Source organism: Fulmarus glacialis, unplaced genomic scaffold, assembly GCF_000690835.1.
Source record: "Fulmarus glacialis isolate BGI_N327 unplaced genomic scaffold, ASM69083v1 scaffold15176, whole genome shotgun sequence".
Lineage (NCBI taxonomy): Eukaryota > Metazoa > Chordata > Aves > Procellariiformes > Procellariidae > Fulmarus > Fulmarus glacialis.
Window position 1 is genome coordinate 1,572 of NW_009220136.1, and position 17,827 is coordinate 19,398.

General features: G+C 42.7%; 1 protein-coding gene across 1 annotated transcript in view; it reads left to right on the plus strand.

Moving 5' to 3' along the window:
* Positions 1–15,366: 15,366 nt before the first annotated feature.
* IRF2 (interferon regulatory factor 2) overlaps positions 15,367–17,827 on the plus strand; it is a 24,393-nt gene continuing 21,932 nt past the window's right edge. The window contains exons 1-2 of the mRNA XM_009580657.1: positions 15,367–15,529; positions 16,485–16,592. Of these exons, the coding sequence (XP_009578952.1) occupies positions 16,506–16,592 (87 nt within the window). The 5' untranslated portion in view covers positions 15,367–15,529; positions 16,485–16,505. The remainder of the gene's footprint in view (positions 15,530–16,484; positions 16,593–17,827) is intronic.

A 17,827-nucleotide genomic window follows, 5' to 3' on the forward strand; every position in this document is an offset into this window, starting at 1 on the left:
TGGAATAGAAAGGGTGTACATTAGAAAAATGGACTTTATGTAAATAAGTTTGCAGCCAGGCTATGTGTGTCTTAAATTGAAACATATATTTATTTAGATATATAACTTATATATAAAATTGTAAGTTTTAAAACAAACAGCAGGGAAAAGCTGGTGAAAAAGAACGTAAAGTTTGCCATGACACATACTCTCTTGGAGATCATCATCTCCATGGTACTAAACTGGTATTAAACCATGTCCGTGATATAATACTTGGAGTATCAGAAACTTTGTGGAAGCTCAGATATTGTAGTGACAAACAACAGATGGCGCAGAGAGGAGAAAGTAGCTTGCACGTGTATGAAGCGGGATACTTTTTGGTAAAGAGCAAATAACTGATTTGGGAAGTAACACTGGGTCTCATGAATTGATGTTCCGGGCCTAAATAGGAAGATTAGAGATTAGGGCTGTATGACTGTTTGCCCAACTAAGGTGTTGACAACAACTATCATATATTAAGGGAGGGTAGAGACGCTACGAAAGTAGGAAATATGATGATAATGGGAGGCTTCAGTTGCCTCCGCTTAGATTATGTCACGCTCCGACATGAAATTTGCCGGCATACTAACTTTTTAGATGCCAAAAAACCTGCTTTGTAGGTGTAGCTTGTAAGGATGCTCTGTGGGTAGCAACTCAGGACAAGGTCCTGGCCAGCAAGAATTAAGTTCAGAATCTTACGTTAAAAATGCCAGCCAGCTTTGACGTGACAGTGATCGTAATGTACTTAGACTCAGTGTTGCTTCAAGAGCGGTAAAGCCAAGGGCTGTTGTGGCAGTGTTCAATTTTTCAAAGTAAATCTTCATAAAACGAGGAAAACAGTGAACAAAATGGTGAGAGGCAGCCAAAAGTGAAAAACACTTGCAGGTGGCATGTGATTCTTCAAGACACTGAAGTAAAGGCTCAAAGCAATTACAAGGCATCTGTCAGAAATACCAAAAAAGTTGAGCAGGCTGACAAGCAAAGTAAAGGAGCTCAGTAGAAGTAAAAAGACATCTTTCAAAAAGTTAAAGCTTTTTCTCCAAATGGGAAGGGTGGAAAAGAACATAAAATCTGTGTTAAACACAATAAGGTAGGCCAAAAAGAGTCATGGAACAAGTTGCTAAAGGCATGAAAACAATTAGTAAATCCTCTTTGAAATGCATCAAAAGCAGGAAGCCTGCTGATAAGTGGTCCATGCATAGAAGGAGTGCCCAAGGAAGATAAAGTCATAGCAGAAGAGTGAAGCAAATTCTTTGAGCCTTGCTTCACTGAGGAAGAGTTTAAGGAGATTCCCTTGCTGGAGATTTTTTCTTTCTTTAAGGAGTGAGCATGTTGGAGGATTTCTCCCAAATTGAAGTGTCTGTAAGAGAGGGTATCAGAACGAACCGTTGAGGAGAAGGATGAAGTAGATGGCAGGAGGTGATACTTGTTCATGAGTTTTGAAGGAACTTAAAATACGAAATTGCTGATACATTGCCTGTTGTGTGTAACTTATTGCGTAGGCCTGCCTTGGTGCTCCAGGAATAGAAGGTGACAAATGAGCTGTCAGTTTTTCAAGGTTTCTGGGAGACTGAGAACTCCAGGGTGGTCATTTTTGTTTGCTTGTTTGCCAGGAGTTAGTGAATGGGATTAGTAAACACGGATATAAATGTGATACATTGACAAAGAATAGACCTGACTTTTGTTGAAGAGGAGTTGTATGTCACGAGTCTTCTGGAGTTCTCTACAGGCATTGCTGGGCTGTTGTTGAGGTCTTAAGAAGGACCAGGGCCAGTTTCAAAGTGGGGTCAGATTGCTCCAGGTCATATGGTCATGGTCAGTTTGCTCAATGAAAGGAGGTTGCCAGTTGTCCGCTCCCCAAGTCTGCCCAGGGTCTATGCCGTTCAATGGATGGAGGAAGGGATAGGTGGTGATGTGACAAGTTTGCTGGTTGTATTAACTCATTCGGAGCAGTAAAATCCCGAAGGCTGAAGAAGGATCTCATATTGAAAGTCCAGATGTAAGTTTGCAGATGAAATTCAGTTCCGACCAATGTAAGTGTAATGCACGTGGAAGGGAATGCAATCTTAACTTCCTGTACACAAGGATGACGTTTGAACTGATTTTTTACTCAGGAGAAGATCATATGACACAGATAATCCTATGAAAAAATAAGCTCTGTGCCCAGAAGTGGCTAAGAAAGGAGAGGGCAAGTTAGGAACTATTAGGAAGGAGTAAAAAAAGGAATAGAAAACACTGTCGTGCCACTTTAAATCCATATTGCTCCCCTATCCTGAATAGTGTTAACAGTTTTTGTTCCCGCATCTCAAAAAGAATGTTGTGAGAGTTGGTGAGCTACAGAGAAGGGCATCAAAGACAATCAAGGGTATGAAACAGCTTTTGTGAAAGAGTAAGTAGCTTGGAATAGAAGTGACTGAAGAGGGTGTGGGGATGTTCCTTAAAATCATTAGTGTCATGAAGAAAGTGAGTAGGTAACAATACAGATAAATGCGACTCAAGTAAAACAATTGGGAGGCAGCTTCAAAACAACAGGAGGTGTTTGTCCTGCAGTACATAAATTGTGGTGCTCATGGCTACTGCGTGTATGTCAGAGGTTTACGTGGGTTCACGAGTGATTAGGCAGTCTGTGGGAGAGAAACTTGCTGTGCGACTTAGCAGTCAGAACAGTTCAATATCAAATTTTGGGCACTGACTCCCACAAAGAATTGCTGCAGATGCTGATCAAGAATTATTTCTGCAAATAGAAACCTTCTCCGCTGAGAAGCATAAGCTACGGTCCATTTGCAGATAACATAGAGAAGCAAGACCATGTATTGCCCTTTGTTATGTGACTCTTGTGGCATAAGATCTTACAAAACTTCCAGCAAAAAAATGTTTCTGTGATGATCCTGCTTGTTACCCCTGGACTTGTTAACCTGACACAAGTTAGAGTCAGATTAAGTGCATCCTGTATGCATTTAAGATTGCATGGGAGTGGTACCCCAGCAAAATTCCTCTGATGTTTGCAGGGTTAGAACCTCAACTTATATTTTGTGGATCTTCAATAGAAAGTAATGGTCCATTTGTAGCTAAAGAAGTAAAACTAATCATGTGTTACTCTCACTTATCTCTGTGACGCGTTTGTAAAGATCGCCCTTTTGAAACTCGATTCTTCAAAGGCCTACAATGATTGTGGTATTGAGGGCATAAACCATAAGGTAGTGTTTACAGAAGTTTTATTATAGCTTATGATGCTATAAACTTTGATTAGTGTAAAACATTTTCTGGTTTGTCCTTTGAAATCACAAGTGCAACAGCAAAACAACAAATAAGCAAGCCAAAAAGATTCTGGGTACAGTGAATGAGAGGAACAGATTTATTAAGTCGCATATTCCTCATGTATGAGTAACATTATAGGAAAAATCATTCAGTGTAATTAAATAATTTCCCCTTCTTTTTTTCAGAAGTTTTGTTGGAACTGTATGAAGGTTCTTCCTTGTATTTACTGTGTGTGAACTCCTGTGTCAAGATTAAAACAGATTAAAATAGCCAGTAAGAAAAACTGGAATCAGCAATTAACAGTTATTAACAGTTAGTGGACGGGAATGCATGTTAACGGTTAAGAGTTTAATGTCTGCATATATATATATATGCGCACACATACATATCTACATATATATAAAAACATAAAATTAGATGTTTTGTGTATAGCATAATTAATACATTGTGCAGCACGCATTTCTTATTGACGGACTGTAAAACAGTATTAAAACTTGCTCTTCCAGTTGGTGCTGGATATGTTTTCAATTTCTTTATGAAATTGAAGTTGATGAAAAATTACTGGTTTATTGAATGAGCTAGGGAGAAAAGAAAGAAGTGGTAAGCAGTAAAGTAATGTTTGGTTTTTTAATGTGTAACATACTGCAAGCCCAGCTTTGTGTGTGTTGGAAATCTTCTGACCCCTTTGTTTGCTTGGGGGCAGATTGCAACAAATGTACAGCAGTCTTTAGTACAAGGCAGATGTTTTATCTTGCGGCAGCTTGGACGCAGGCATCCAGGGGCAAATCCGCCTGCATGTGGCATGTTGTTTCACCCAAGGTACAGAACTAAATTCTAACTTTAAATTATTTTAACATTCAATTGTTGCTATATAGGTTGCTAGCTTTCAAGGTGAGCTTGGAAGTAATAATTTCCATATTCTTGCCCTTTAAAGAAGAGAGCAGATTACAGTTTGATAGTTTTTCAGCTAACCGTTACAGGTTTGGTTTGTAGCTCCCAGCATATCTGGTGTTAGGAATGGAGTTAAGCTGTGGCAAAAGCATTTACATTTGTACTTTAGTTTGAACAGTGGATGTTGTCTAACCATTTCCCTTTTGCTGTAGAATTATTTTAAGTACTTTTTAATTTAAAGACTTACATGCTAAACATTGATACAGCACAAAAGAAGGAAGTATTGCTTACGGTTTGTTTTAAGAAAGTCTGAAAGTGTGGTTAAGTTCTGCTTTTTGATGTGTACGGAGGGTTATATGTGACGTGAGGGGCTTGATGAGTGCACGGAAGACAAAGTCTGTACTGTAATACTTCTATTGGTATTAGACATTGCTTAACAGCATTACAGGCAAACCTTTTACAGCTTTATCTAAGCAAGATAATGCCTTAATTGTTTAATAAGTTCAAGTAGCAATAAGTTTAGGTCTTTATGTGCATTTCATGCATATATATAATATGCATTTGGTGCATGATATGAGCTTTTGTGCATTGATGCACTGGCTGCTCTTTTAAGGTGTTTTGTTGAATCGTGTAAGTGTGCTTTATATGCAACTGAGAGATGAATCCAGTGGAAAGTACTAAACTACTGAATTTAATTGGATGTGCTGTATAAATTTGTGAAATCAAAATCAAACAATCCCCCCACTAAAAGCATTCCAAAATTGTGACAGCATCTTATAAAGTTTATCTAAAATAAAAGTAATTCCACAGTAGGAAAAAAGGTGGGGTAGGAGACAAGTATTTTAAAATCGCTGAAAGCTTTCCTGCAGGATCTCAAATCCCAACAATGTTACATGAAAAAGGTGAAAGTAAAACTTGAGGATAAAATTGAAACCAAATACAAACAAAAGTGAAACCGACTCCATTGGTTTTCGTTTCCCAGTTGGCAAAAATGAAAGAATAAACACAGAGCAAAGAAGCACGAGAGCTGAACTTGAAAAATGATTTCAATTCTATTATTTATTTCATCTGTTGGTAAATTTGACTTCTGCATGACAGCACTCCTTTAGCAGACTACAGTAGGGAGTAGGACTTGCTCTCCCTGGTTTATCCATGTACCACTTTTCCCACCCAGTGGTCTGGGCAACGGCCCCGCAGTACGAGAAGTGTCGTCTTCTTCAGTCACGGACGTAATGTTTTGAAATGCTGTGGCAAATGCGTACAGAAAGTACGTGACATCCAGTGTGATGAAAGCAAGTCATTCGGCTGGTAGGTGCACTTGAAATTTATTCATGTTGAGGTGTGAATTGCTAACAGGATCTGGTATAAAATATGTGGTGGGGTTTTTTTGCTCCCCACCTTTGGGATCGTCCACTTAGATCTGGGTCAGATCGACAGGAACCAAAAGATGTTATCTGATACCAGCTTTGCTGAAGACATGAAATGACTGCAAGTAGTTTCACTCCATTTCCACAGATAGTCTTCAGCTAGAAGGTCCTTTTTGACCTTGAGAACTAGCTGGTGAATTAGTAAAAAGATGGCCAAACACTGGGTGTCCGTGGAAGCTCGAATGAATATCCTTCTCAAACGTAGAGGCACATGCTCCTGGGTTATATGAACAAAAAGGTTGGGTTTTGAGGAGAAGCTTGGACAATCGCTGCTCTGAAGGGTGAAATGAAAGACTTTAATTCCAGAGGTCTAATTCTCACACATTTGCAAATGTTGCATTCGAGCATATCAAAACTAAATTCTTTGGATGCCAAAACTGTTCTGGAGATTTGAGATTGATGAGGGAAGTTGATGAAGACTAGCTTTGTTTAGTTTAATAATATTTATCCAGCTTAGATGAGAAATGAAGATGAGTTCAGTGGTCTCACTCTAGCTCAATAGTATTTTAGGAAACTTCCAAGATAGAAGTAGCTGCTGCAGATCAGAAATTGAGGCTGTCTCACTGCTGTTGGTCTGTGGTCAACACAAAAACTTTAAATTAAGAGCACATTTTGTAACCGATCCTATTAACTATTCATATCTCAACACGAAAATGAGTTACGAAGTTCCTGTATGTCCTGTGGCAGTGGAAAGAGTAGCATTTTTATAAAAAGGAGAATTGCATCATACCATTTCAACAAGCATCAGTATTAAGCGTTTAATACTTAGCACTCCTTAAGTGCAAGCATTTAAAGTGTATGTACGAAAGAAAGACATTTCTCTCTTAAATTCTCCAGTGTCAAGCAATATCTCTGTAATAACTAATTCAATTTATTTTTTGTGCTCAACACATCTGCTTCTTTCATGGTGCTATTTTTGTAACCGTAAATAAGTGCATGTGACAGACATGTTTCCAGCTCGCAGTGTGGATGATTCAGAGGATCCCAGCCCCCAAGTCTGTGCCTGCTGTGGTCTGTCTGTAAAGCAAGCGTCTAAGTAAGCGGGAGAGTGTTTTTTACAAATCCAAAGTAGCATATACTTTTCTTTAATACCTTCTCTTGGAAGTGAAGGAGAAACTGCTTTCTTGAAAGGGCTGGTTTTGGTGCTCGCTGTGAGGTTAAGCAGAGGCAGTTTGTGTCTTTTGCTCTCGGTTCTGGGTGCTGCGCTAGCGATTAGAAGTCCGGGTAGCAAAAGTGGAGGTGTGGGTTAGCTATTAACTTCAGTGGTAGAAACTGCCCTTGCCCAGACAATAAAATGAAAGCTTTAAGCAAATATTAAATCGCACTTTAGTGTAGTGTGCAAATAGTTTTTGCTGTGTGTTGCAGAACAGTATGTTATACAAACAAAGGTAGCTGTGAGAAACAAGCCCAATCCGAGCAAGGTGGATTACATCAGGGGCAGGTCATGGCCGGTGAATGTGAAAACTTCCTTGAACACATTTCTCAGTGTTAGTTATCTGGAATTATTTTTCTGCCTCTCTGAGAGCATCTAAAATGTTATTGTCTTCTCTGCAATCCTGCCTGAGCCTCACAAGCTACCAGTGTGGGAACATTGAGATTAAGGACTTTAGTTTTACAATGGCTGCTTTTCTTATATATAGCACCCTATAAAGCACTGACTCTGTACTTAGGCAGAAGAATGCTAGACAGGACATGGAGATGAAGTCTGCCCAGGCTTTAAAAAGTGTTTTTACAATTTAAGATCCTGATCTTGCAGATACCTGCATGTGTGATTTTCTACTGCTTTCAGAGGGGCACATGTAGGAAACATGCTGTGCTTGTTAAAAGTTTTAGGGATGTCTCCTGTAAACCTAGTCACAGAGCACGTAAGAGTGTGTTGGTCTAACAGAGCCATGGAGAGACTTAAGAAAATGCTGTTGAGTTGCATCAGTATATGATAATTGTTTGAGCCTTAATAGCCTTCTAGTTTTCACTAGGCTGGAAAATTCTTTATGAATCAGGTGTCAAATGCTGAGTTTCCCTGACAGCTTTCAAGAATGCACAGGGTTTGGCTCCTGTGGATACCGACTGACACAGCTAAGCAGCAGCAGCTATTATGGGTATTCGGGAGTGGATTCGTGTGTGACCATTTAATTCCGGAATAAAATTGATTTATTGGGGGATAACTGCTCCCCAATGCAAGGAATTAATTATTCCCTGACAACCATGCCAGCAATTTTCTTGTTGTAAACAAGCCCCTTCCCAAACTTGTCTGAGTGAAGTACAGCTCTGCTACTGAAAAGTCACCACGTCTCTTCTAGGCAGCTTTTGGAGGAAAAATAGTTAGACATCCAAGATACTGAAGGCAAATCTTGGTCAATCATCAGATGTAACACAAAGCTTGAGAAGGAAATAAATCAGGTAAAAGTTATGGCTGCTTTTGAGACTCTTGGAGGAGGTGGCAGGGGGAGAGTTTTCTGTAATCACATGCTGTTGATTTGCATAGACCTATTGTCATCCTGATGCCACCAGAATCTGGCATCTCCATCTTTGCTCCAGGCAAGACCTGGGAAACAAATGAAAGAAACCCCCAGGAAACTAAAGTATTCCTTTAAAGCCAAAAGTAAGCAATCATTTTGTATTGCCACCAGACTTGCAGACATTGATGTGTGTGCAGATGATTGTCCTGGCAAGGATACCGTGGAGATGATCTTTAACAATCTATTTGTTAGAAGCCTGGGCCAAATTCCCAGCCATAAGTCACTGCAATGCCAGAGAAGTGAATGGGCTCAGCCACAGACATCGTGTTGTTCAAGTGTCATGATAATGTTCAACATAGTAGCCAGTGCAAGGGAAATTTTATTGTAGGTATTGAGAGGTTGAAGCGTTGTTTCATTACGGCTTGGTCCAGAAGCAAAAAACCAGCCTTCTGGTTCTGTTGTATTAAAATAAGATGGCTTTTCTTCAGTGCGGTTCTAGTCTGCAAATCCGAGGGCCACCTTTAATGATGCCTGAGATCACTGCAAAATAACAACTCATGTCTTTGCTGCTGAGGGAAAATAAGCTTTGCATGGAAACCAAAGGAAAGAGTCTGTTTTGATGTGTAATGTCTGAATCTCAGCCAGGGCATGTTAACACCCTTTGGGTGGAACAGAAATGCTATAGGGCTGATGAAACACACTCTATATACAGTATGAGTTCCCATTGTACGTTTTCCTGGGCATGTTTATCGTGCAGTCTGTAATGCTGATTTCAATACATGTTTGAGGTATTTGCTGTCTTTGTTTTGTTTGGGTTTTTATTTTTTCTGCAGGGAATGTTGGGTTGGTTGGGGTGGTTTTTGCCCTCTGTCCCGTGAGGACGCAAGGGCTTTTCTCCCTTTTACCTTTGTGTATCTTTCTTGGGTACAGCAGCACGAGAGGAGGGCATGCTGAATGCTTCTCTCCTCCTCCATCTACCTTGCACCTCCCTACAGCCTGAGGTGGGCACAACCTGGCCCCTGCAAAGCAGGAGCTTGGGAAGTTGGGTAGCTGTTGCTAGCTTGAATCCGTCGCGCAGCAGCCTGGGTTCCCAGGTGTTTCACCACCCCACAGAGCTTTCACCTTACCAGCCATGGTCCTGTTGTAGCCCTGCCACGTTTGGTTTGGGAGCCTAGGGAAGCAGGTGAAATATTGCTTGTTCCTTGCCCATGCAGGTTCTTCCTAATGGCCAAGCCGTGCCTTACACCAGTCTGCCCAGGACCTGCACCCTCCCACCATACCTACTCTCCAACCTGTTGAGAGAGCTGGGTCTGTGAAGCAGTTGGCCATGGGGTATGCTTCAAGGGAGCACAAGGCAAGGGGTGCTTAGTGATGACCAAATCTGCCGGCAGAGTCGTGGTGTTTCCCCCATCCCTCCCTGTTCAAAAGGGCATCACCGACAGAGTGATGCCTAGGGAATGAAAGAGGCACCATTAATACATGCAGACCAGAGAGGGTAGGTTTTGCTGTCTAGCTATCCATGAATCCAGAAAGTTTTTTATAGAGTTTTATGTGTTTTCTTGCTTCATATCTCTGTTTTTCAACGCCAAGAGCTTCAGGATTTTATTTTGAACCCTTAACCCTTACACCTCTGAGAACGGCAATACCCACTTTTCCGTGTTTGCTAATGCTACTTTAATTATGTGTTTTGCTGTTGGTTCCAAAAAAGATATGGATATTTGCATAATTTGGGGTTATCAGAAAGAAGGCATGTTAATTCTGCTTCTGCAGCATCAACGGCGAGATTCTCCTTCTCCTCGTGGCAGATGGGAAATGCACTGGGCAGAGGTCTGTCTCCCCAAGGGCTGCAGGCAGGAGGATTTCAGGTGTCTGCATTCGGAGCAGCTGAGTAAAGTGCAGTTCAGTTGCCTGTGTTTCAGTGTCAATCTCACATTTCTGAAGCATTTCTGAGGAGGTGAGGCTAGCAGGTTTTCTTAGCCAGGAAAAGTCTCTATCCCTCTGACTAGCTTGACTTCCAAGCAGGGCTTTGCTCAGAGTCCATATGGTTAAACATGTACTTTGAAATGGGCATCCACAGTGGAATAGTTGAGAAAGGTGGTCCTATATGCAAAATCCTCTATGAAGGCAGAGTCCGAGCTGTGACCAAGGGACAGAATTTTGCTCCAAGTACTGTTCCTTAAAATAAGATCATGTTTCCTTGTATCCTGGAACAGTCTTGGCACAGGGACAAATACAGAACCCAGTTCTCTGAATCCTAAAATTAGCGTATGGTCTCATTTCAGCATATCTGTTTGGTCACACAGGGTGATTGATGCTTTTCTGAACTGCATCAGCGTTAGCAAACAAAGGGAATACTTCAAAAGATTATCAGCAAAGCACAAGTACAAGATAACTTTAAAAAAAAAATATTGTCAGTTCTGCATTTGCAGAGAAAAGAGAAATAGATACCATGCAATATTCTGCACAAGTCCTCTGGGGAAACAGATGTTTTTTCACAGCTCTGGAGAAAGGGTGTGACCTACTTCACAAATGCACCTCAAAGTATCTTATCCCACCTTACCTTCTCACAACCATTAATAACATTTCCATATACTGGCAAATCTTTTAACTGGGTACTTTGTGATGGGAAAGAAGAATTGGTTTTTCAGATTTTGGTTTTTTTACTTCCATAGAAATATATTTTTAAAAAAATATCTGTAGACATAGAGTAGCTTGTGTTTTTGGGATAACCTTTGTGCCTTTTCAGTTATCCAGATGCTGTCAGAGGGAGTGAAACTGAAGGGAAGAGAACACCTTGTACTGCTCAGATTTAATGCCTGCCATGCCATTGCTTTCGCTTTCTGTCTACAGCTGCTGTAATTCTAGTGAAGAGCTCTTCATTCTCAAAGGTTACACTTTCTGTATGGCAGGAATGTTATCTCCGTCAGGGAAAAAACAAAAGTCAGACTTACTAGAATGTTTTAGCAGAGAGTCGTGAGGACTACAAACTCTTTATTGAACATTATGGAGTGAAAATATTTATGTGTATATGTAGATTGCAACCATCATTTACATCTTTTCTAATGTCTCTTTAAAGATGAATAGTTCTTGAAAATAACTTTTTCTAGTATCTCTTTAAAAATAAATGAGTGCTGTGAGTTTCCTTCTGAAGAGTCTTGCATAAAGAATCTTAGAAAAATACGGCTTGCGAAGTAGTATAGACCTGAAATTCGGTATGATTTATTATGTTCCAAGGATGCTATGGTGACAGCTACCTGCTCAATGCCGTTTGTGTAACCACTCCTAAAAAAGTTGTTGTACCCATGCTTCCCTCTCTTGTGCCGTTGTGACTCTGCTTTCAGCTGTGTCTGTCCCAGGAAGTTGGCTTGCATGCTTCATGCCAGGCTGCTGGTGTGATTCCCATGTAGAAAGCTCATTTTCAGGTGCACCGTGCAGTAGCAGGAGCAGTGTTATTGACTGGCCTCCTCCCGGTCTCCATGTTCCTGACAGGGTTTTGCTGGCCTGGCTTCAGCAGATCCTGTGCTGTCTGCCCTCCACAGCATTCTTCCTCCAAGCCACGTCTGCAGGATTAGGACAGTTTATAGCTTGTCGGGGGGTAGCCTCCACCACGTTTTTGCGATATCTAGTTGCAAAAAAAGGCTGAACTGACTGCAGGACTAGCACGAATAGTACAGTAAATAAACCTTCGAAAAAGGTCAAAATAATCCCTCCATAAACCATGGCGTCAGCGCATCTGTGGGCCATGCTTCTTGTGTGGGGCTTGGCTCCTCACAGGCTCCCGGTAGCCTCCCCTTCCAGGCAAATGCCGTTGAGTTGGGGTTAGTGTCTCACACGCTTGGCGCCTGTTTGGGAATAATTTTATTGATGTCTTAATGTCCATCAATACATTTAAGCTCCCACCACCGAAAAGGCAACCGGCCCTGACTACGGCCCCCTTTAAGAAAGAGGCAGGTGATAAAAATGGAGCAAAAAAAGGGAAATTATACTCACGGACCTACCAGCCTTAATACATTTGTAGGAGGTATGGCTCTTGAAGGTTGGCTGTCTTGTTAAGAATGGCAGGCGTTCATAAAATGAGTTCCCGGCAGATAGCCCTAATTCCATGTCTAAATGAGCTCCCCTTTTCTTGTAGGGTAGAAAACTGCTTTCTTGGGTTCCATCTGCATTAGCAGTTGACTGTGTTTCTTGGCGGTTATTATTCCCTTCCCCCACGACGGGACAGTGCTAAACCAGAAGAATAAACAAACAATTATTTTCGATGTAATGCCAGAAAATTTGACTCCAACATGGGTCTCTGGGAGTGTTAAGCATTTTCCCGTGCTCTCCCCAAAGAGATGCTGGGGTTCAGTGGAGTCCAAGTTTGAAGCTGTGGTTTAAAAGCACAGGGGCTTCATTAGCGGTTTTGGATTAAGGGGTTCCTTCCTGTCCTCCCCAGCCGCTCGTTCCTGCTCCCATGCCGGAGTGCCCTCCCCTCTTGGTTGTGCTGTCACGCGCGTCTTCGAGCAGGATGAGAACCATGATCCAGGTTCAAACAGACAAAAAAAGCCTTACTGAAAGAACTGTTGCTTGTAAGCCTGCTGAGTTCCCTGGTCCTGTTCACAAAGCTGCCTATGCAAAGAGAAGTGTTAGCATGTGACAAAATTGGGATGGGACCGAAGGGTGGAGGTGATGGAGTGATGGAGTGAGAGATGCTCCTTTGCCCCCGGTGGAGCTGGGGCTCTCCTTCGCCCTGCAGCCCCAGCCAGTTCTGCTCCTCTCCCCTGCCAGCCCGGCCGTCTCCGGCCATGGTCTCTCCGAGGCAGAGGAAGATGGTGCAAAGTGACCCAAGGAAGGCATTAAGCCATTTTTCTCCCAGTTAACCCGAGTGCTAAGATTCAGGCTGGCAAAGGTAACGGGGCTTCTGGAGAGATTTGCTTAGGGCAGCAGATGGGTGCCCATGGCTCAGGAGCTCACGGTGGTGGTGAAGCTGATGGGAACTGGATGCCCTGGCAGCTCTGAAAATACTGGTAGGAGTCCACTTGTCCCGATACAATAAATACAGATACCTGCACGTAGCTGCTTCTACGTGCAAACGTCCAGGGGAAGTGCAGTGTTAACATTGACCAGGAACGGGAGATAGGTGTATAGGTGTTCCTGATTTTACGGCCTGCTTTAGATTATAAATGTTGATGTTTCATTCTCCTCGCAAGGATCGACTGTTTCTGCTTTTTCCTTTCCGCTGGGAACTCTGGAGAGAGGTTGGAGCAAAGGAACTTGGCATGCCTGCTGTTTTGTATGGCTCACCTTAGTTTCTGGCTTTGTAGGTTTGCTTTACAATTAATGTATTCTGATGGAGGGTGAAGCTGGCTTGATGTTAGATGACCTGAAACTTTACATGCCTTTGGTGCCTGTTTTGGGGAATTTCAAAGGTCTTTACAGACTTGAATGACCCTTAATGGCAGAAGGTGATTGTCTCGCTACTCACTAATGGATGGACTTCAGGTTCTCCCACCTGGAGCCATCAAAATAAGACTCCCAATTGCACCCATTAACCCCACTTAGGGACAGACAGAGGCTACTTTTAAGGCACAGCAGAAGTTGATGTTTCTTTCTCTACAAATAAATCATGCGTTTGACAGCTCTGGAGGAGGAGATATGGCACCTTCATTTCCCAGAGGCAATTACTTGGTAGAGTTGACTTGGTATTTTCATCACAAGGATGTTGTTGACACGCAACTGCCAAAAACCCCACTATTTTAGCACTGTTGTGGTCAGTGATGTCCTGAGGCAGGCAGGTCTGGGGGTGTCTTCTGAAGATGTCAGGCTTTATTTCCTGCAACACGTGCTCTTAGAGGAGCATGGGGTGTGTTTTGATGAGCAGAAACATGCTGTGCTTGCCCCCCTGTGAAAGACATTCCCCTAGGAGATGCCCACTGTTCCCTCCAGCTGGACATCATTGCAGGTTATTTTTAGCTGGGTTTGGTTTTACTTTCAGATAAACAGATCTTGTGAGTCACTCCTCCCTTTTGCAAGCCAAACCTCTTTTCTGATTACCTCAGATTAATTTGCCTTGGTGTGGGTGATGGATGTGAAGGTGTGAGCTGACAGCTGCAGGTGCTAATCCCAGAGGAGTCCCAGGGTGCCGAAAAGATGAGCACTGCAGCATCTGCAGGGGAGCAGCTGGGGAAGCCCCCGGGGACATGGGAGGGAAGAGATGGCTGGCTCGACAGTGCCGTTTTGGGCAAGACCGGCTTCTTTGTAGTAGCGATGTTGGCAGCTTTCTTGTCTCCTGAAATGCGTTGCTTTTGCACAAAGGCAGCTTCTGTTTCTTCTGCGTTGCCTGTCCCAAGTGAGGTTTGTTACTGCTGCCTTCAAGATGACTTTTCTGCCTTCTGTCTAATTTGTTCATTCAGATGGGCTTGAAATTTGTCTTAGGGGCTCATCACCCAGAAGGCGAGTCCCACTGCTAAATGGGAGTACTCATATATTGAATGCTGAAGATGATGCACAGTGTTTCCAGGAATTGTCTCAAAGTGCATGTATACTTAAAGATACCTTACAAAGAAATGCATCTAAGATGATTGTGGCATCTACTTGTTTCTTCCGTGACAGACAAGTCGAAATTTGCTTGCGTTTTTAGTACATTGCCATTTGCATTTTTCAGCTCTGACCCAGCGTGTAGTAGGGGAAGATGGTACAGATCCCCTGTACACACTCTGCAACCTGGATGGGAATTGTTGGTGCCAAGCGGAGGGGGCTGCAGCGGCGTGGCCTGCTGCTCACCACCATCCTGGGGGCCAAAAAAGCTGCACCCGCGTTGCCCTCACCCAGAAAACAGCTTCCCTCTTGCACAGAGAGGGGATTTGCACAAGGGCTCGTCTGCTGTCGAGTTCTGGGGTTGGCTGTTTTTCGTGTCTGAGTGAACCTGAAAGGGAGCTGAGCAATTGCAACCATTTTCTGAGCCATTTTAGAAATTCGTAGTCACTGGAAAAGGCTGCGTCTGAAGCGCGAGTGACCAGCTCCACACAGTAGTAAATAAAATGCCAGTATGTTTGCTAAGAGATTAGTGTGAGACGGCTGCTGGTAGATTCTCTGAACACATCAAAGAGCCTTATTGTTGCACTCAGGTTTTAATTCCTTATTAGTTTCAGGAAATACATGTCCTGAGAGCAATGAGAGGAAACATTGAACGTTTTTCTTCCTCTTGTGCTGGGTGTGGGCTTCGTACTGCCTAATTGTTAGTCTGTCTGATGCCTGTACTCCCATAGGAAGCAAGAACAAACCCATTTACATTTGTGTCATTGCTGTGTGCTTTAAAATACGTGGCCTACTCATTTTTTTCTCTTTTTTATTTTTTTTTTTTTAAGATCAAAGGTGTCAAGAATAGCGGAGCAGAGAAGTTAAGAATGATGCAGAGAACACAGATGTGAAGAACAAAGGAGAGAGGAAGGAGCTGAGCCCGGTGCAGAGGAGGAGAGGAGAAGAAGAAGCCTAAATGCAAGTACTTGAACATGGAAATGATGGGTTGCAGGCTGTTTAACAGGAGTTTAATGTGGTGCTTTAATCTGCACGTAGTGCCGGTTGGCGCTTTCAGAGCGGTGCCTGAGATAGGTTAATGTTTTTAAAAGTCCAAGACTTTGGACTCTTATGTCAATAATTTACAGCTCTAAACAGGGAAGTGGCATCAGGGTCACGTGTGTGTGTGAGAGAGAGAGAGAGAGAGAGAAAAAAAAAGAAGGCAGTTTGAGTCTTAACTGAATAATATAATGTGGCGTGGTGCAGCTGAGGGGGCTGGAGAGCACTCACTTCCTAGCTAAATAGTATCGAAATGTAAAATGGCAGCTAAAACATCAGTGACTGGGTTGATCAGAAAAAGCTTGAGGGAGGGGGTCAAACTACTCAGCCAGAACCAAAGTGGTCTGATAAATTGCTGTGATGTAAAATACATTTTTCATAATTTTAGTCAAGTTTACGGGACAGAAACAGCCATTTAAAAGCACTCTCGTTAGCAGGTGCCTCATTTTAGCTAGTACAGTGATGCCTCCTGCATGTGAATTTTTTTGGTTACTTTTTTTTCTTGGCAAAAAAAGGTCTTGTGCAAATGCAGGGATGTGGGCCAGAAAGAGGTCTCGTCAGGAGCGTAATTGTTTTTCTTTGCGGCCTCTGGTATCCTGCCTGTGTCAGCACACAAGCTTTTGCCAGTATGATGTGTCTTTTTAAGGTGAAGGTTTTCTTAATCCAGGTGTACCAGAAAAGTGTTTTCTGCCATAGAGAATGCTTTGTCATCTCAGCTGCTTTTAGGGGAGGGTCCCGCATAGATCCAAAGTCACTATTATATTTATAATTGTTCAATGCCTGCAAAGCTTTAATAAGTCTGTACTGTGCAGAGATGGGGAAGCTGCTTGGGAGTTCTGCCTGGAAAACAAGTGACCTTGCCCCTTGTTCCCTGCAGCTCCTTCCCGGGCTGGTGACAATGCCTGTCGAAAGGATGCGGATGCGCCCCTGGCTGGAAGAGCAAATCAACTCTAACACAATACCGGGGCTGAAATGGCTAAATAAGGTAAGGGGGGTGCATGCATGTGTGTGTGTACGTGTGCTGAAGAGGGACTTTATACCAGTGCCTGAGGTTTGGATAGGTAAATCAACTCATTCCTGGTTTTCAAAGGGGTGACATGGGGAGGAAGGGCAGAGCTGAATGCTTCAGCTGAACCTGTTCCTCCGGCCTCGCCTGCCAGATCTGAGGCGCCCTGCTTTGGCCTGGTGGATTTGTGGCTCCTTTGAAAGCATTTTCCAACTCTTTGTTGTTGGAGTGAGCATTTCTGGAGACTCCTCTAGGTTTTTTTTTAAGCTGGAAGAGATTGCTCACCAAGTAGCATCAGAGGGATGTGAACAAAATGCTCTCCTGAGGTGGAAGGCTATATTTTGCTTTAGACTCTGGGTTGAAGCAATGATCTTGCATGTTTCAGACTCGCATGACTCCTCTGATACTTCCCAACCTGGGAGGAAACAGGGTAACTTTTCCCCTCCCAGACCCAAACCTAATATTCCTGGTCCTGAGCTCTTTCTTACTGAGAGCTCTAGACACTTTGAGGGCACAAGCGTGGGCTCTAAAATGTCAGTGCCCATTTGAATTTTTTGAATTGGCTCAATTTTGAATTGAATACAAGGAATGCGTTTGAGACTTTGAACAGTAATAATTCCTGGAAATATGCATATGTTCTGCGGTATGCAGGAGAGTAATTCACCACACTGAAAAGCATGAAGCAGTTTTGGCTACATTGTTGTCAAAATGGGTAGAAATGCACAAAATCAGGTGCAGAAACATAGGAGCTGCCACTCTGGTTAAGACACTAACCCAATATCCTCCCTGTCATAGTAGTTGTGGTGCTCAGGTGTTCGTTTTTAGAGCTGAAGAATGGCAATTAAGATTACTATTTTTTATTTCAGCTTTCAAAGCTAGAAATGCTCATGACTATAAAATTATCAGGAGCCCTTTAAATTTCAGCTGCGAATTTTGTTTCTCAGGAACTTCCTGCATCAGTGACTCTGACATGCTGTGGCTGGGTAAATAAATATTGCATTATCCATTCCCTAGTTAGCTGCCCTGTGAATTTGAGTAGGTCCTTGTTCTTGCAGAATGGGGTCACAGCTGAAGAGGAGGAAGAGACCAGTTTTTACTGTTGTCTTTGTCATTTGAGTCCCACGTTCAGGTCCCTATGGATTCTTCTCCTTGAGTATCTCTACTTCAGTGTCAGGTCTCTCCTGCTGACAGTCTCTGCCATCCTTTGCTAGGCA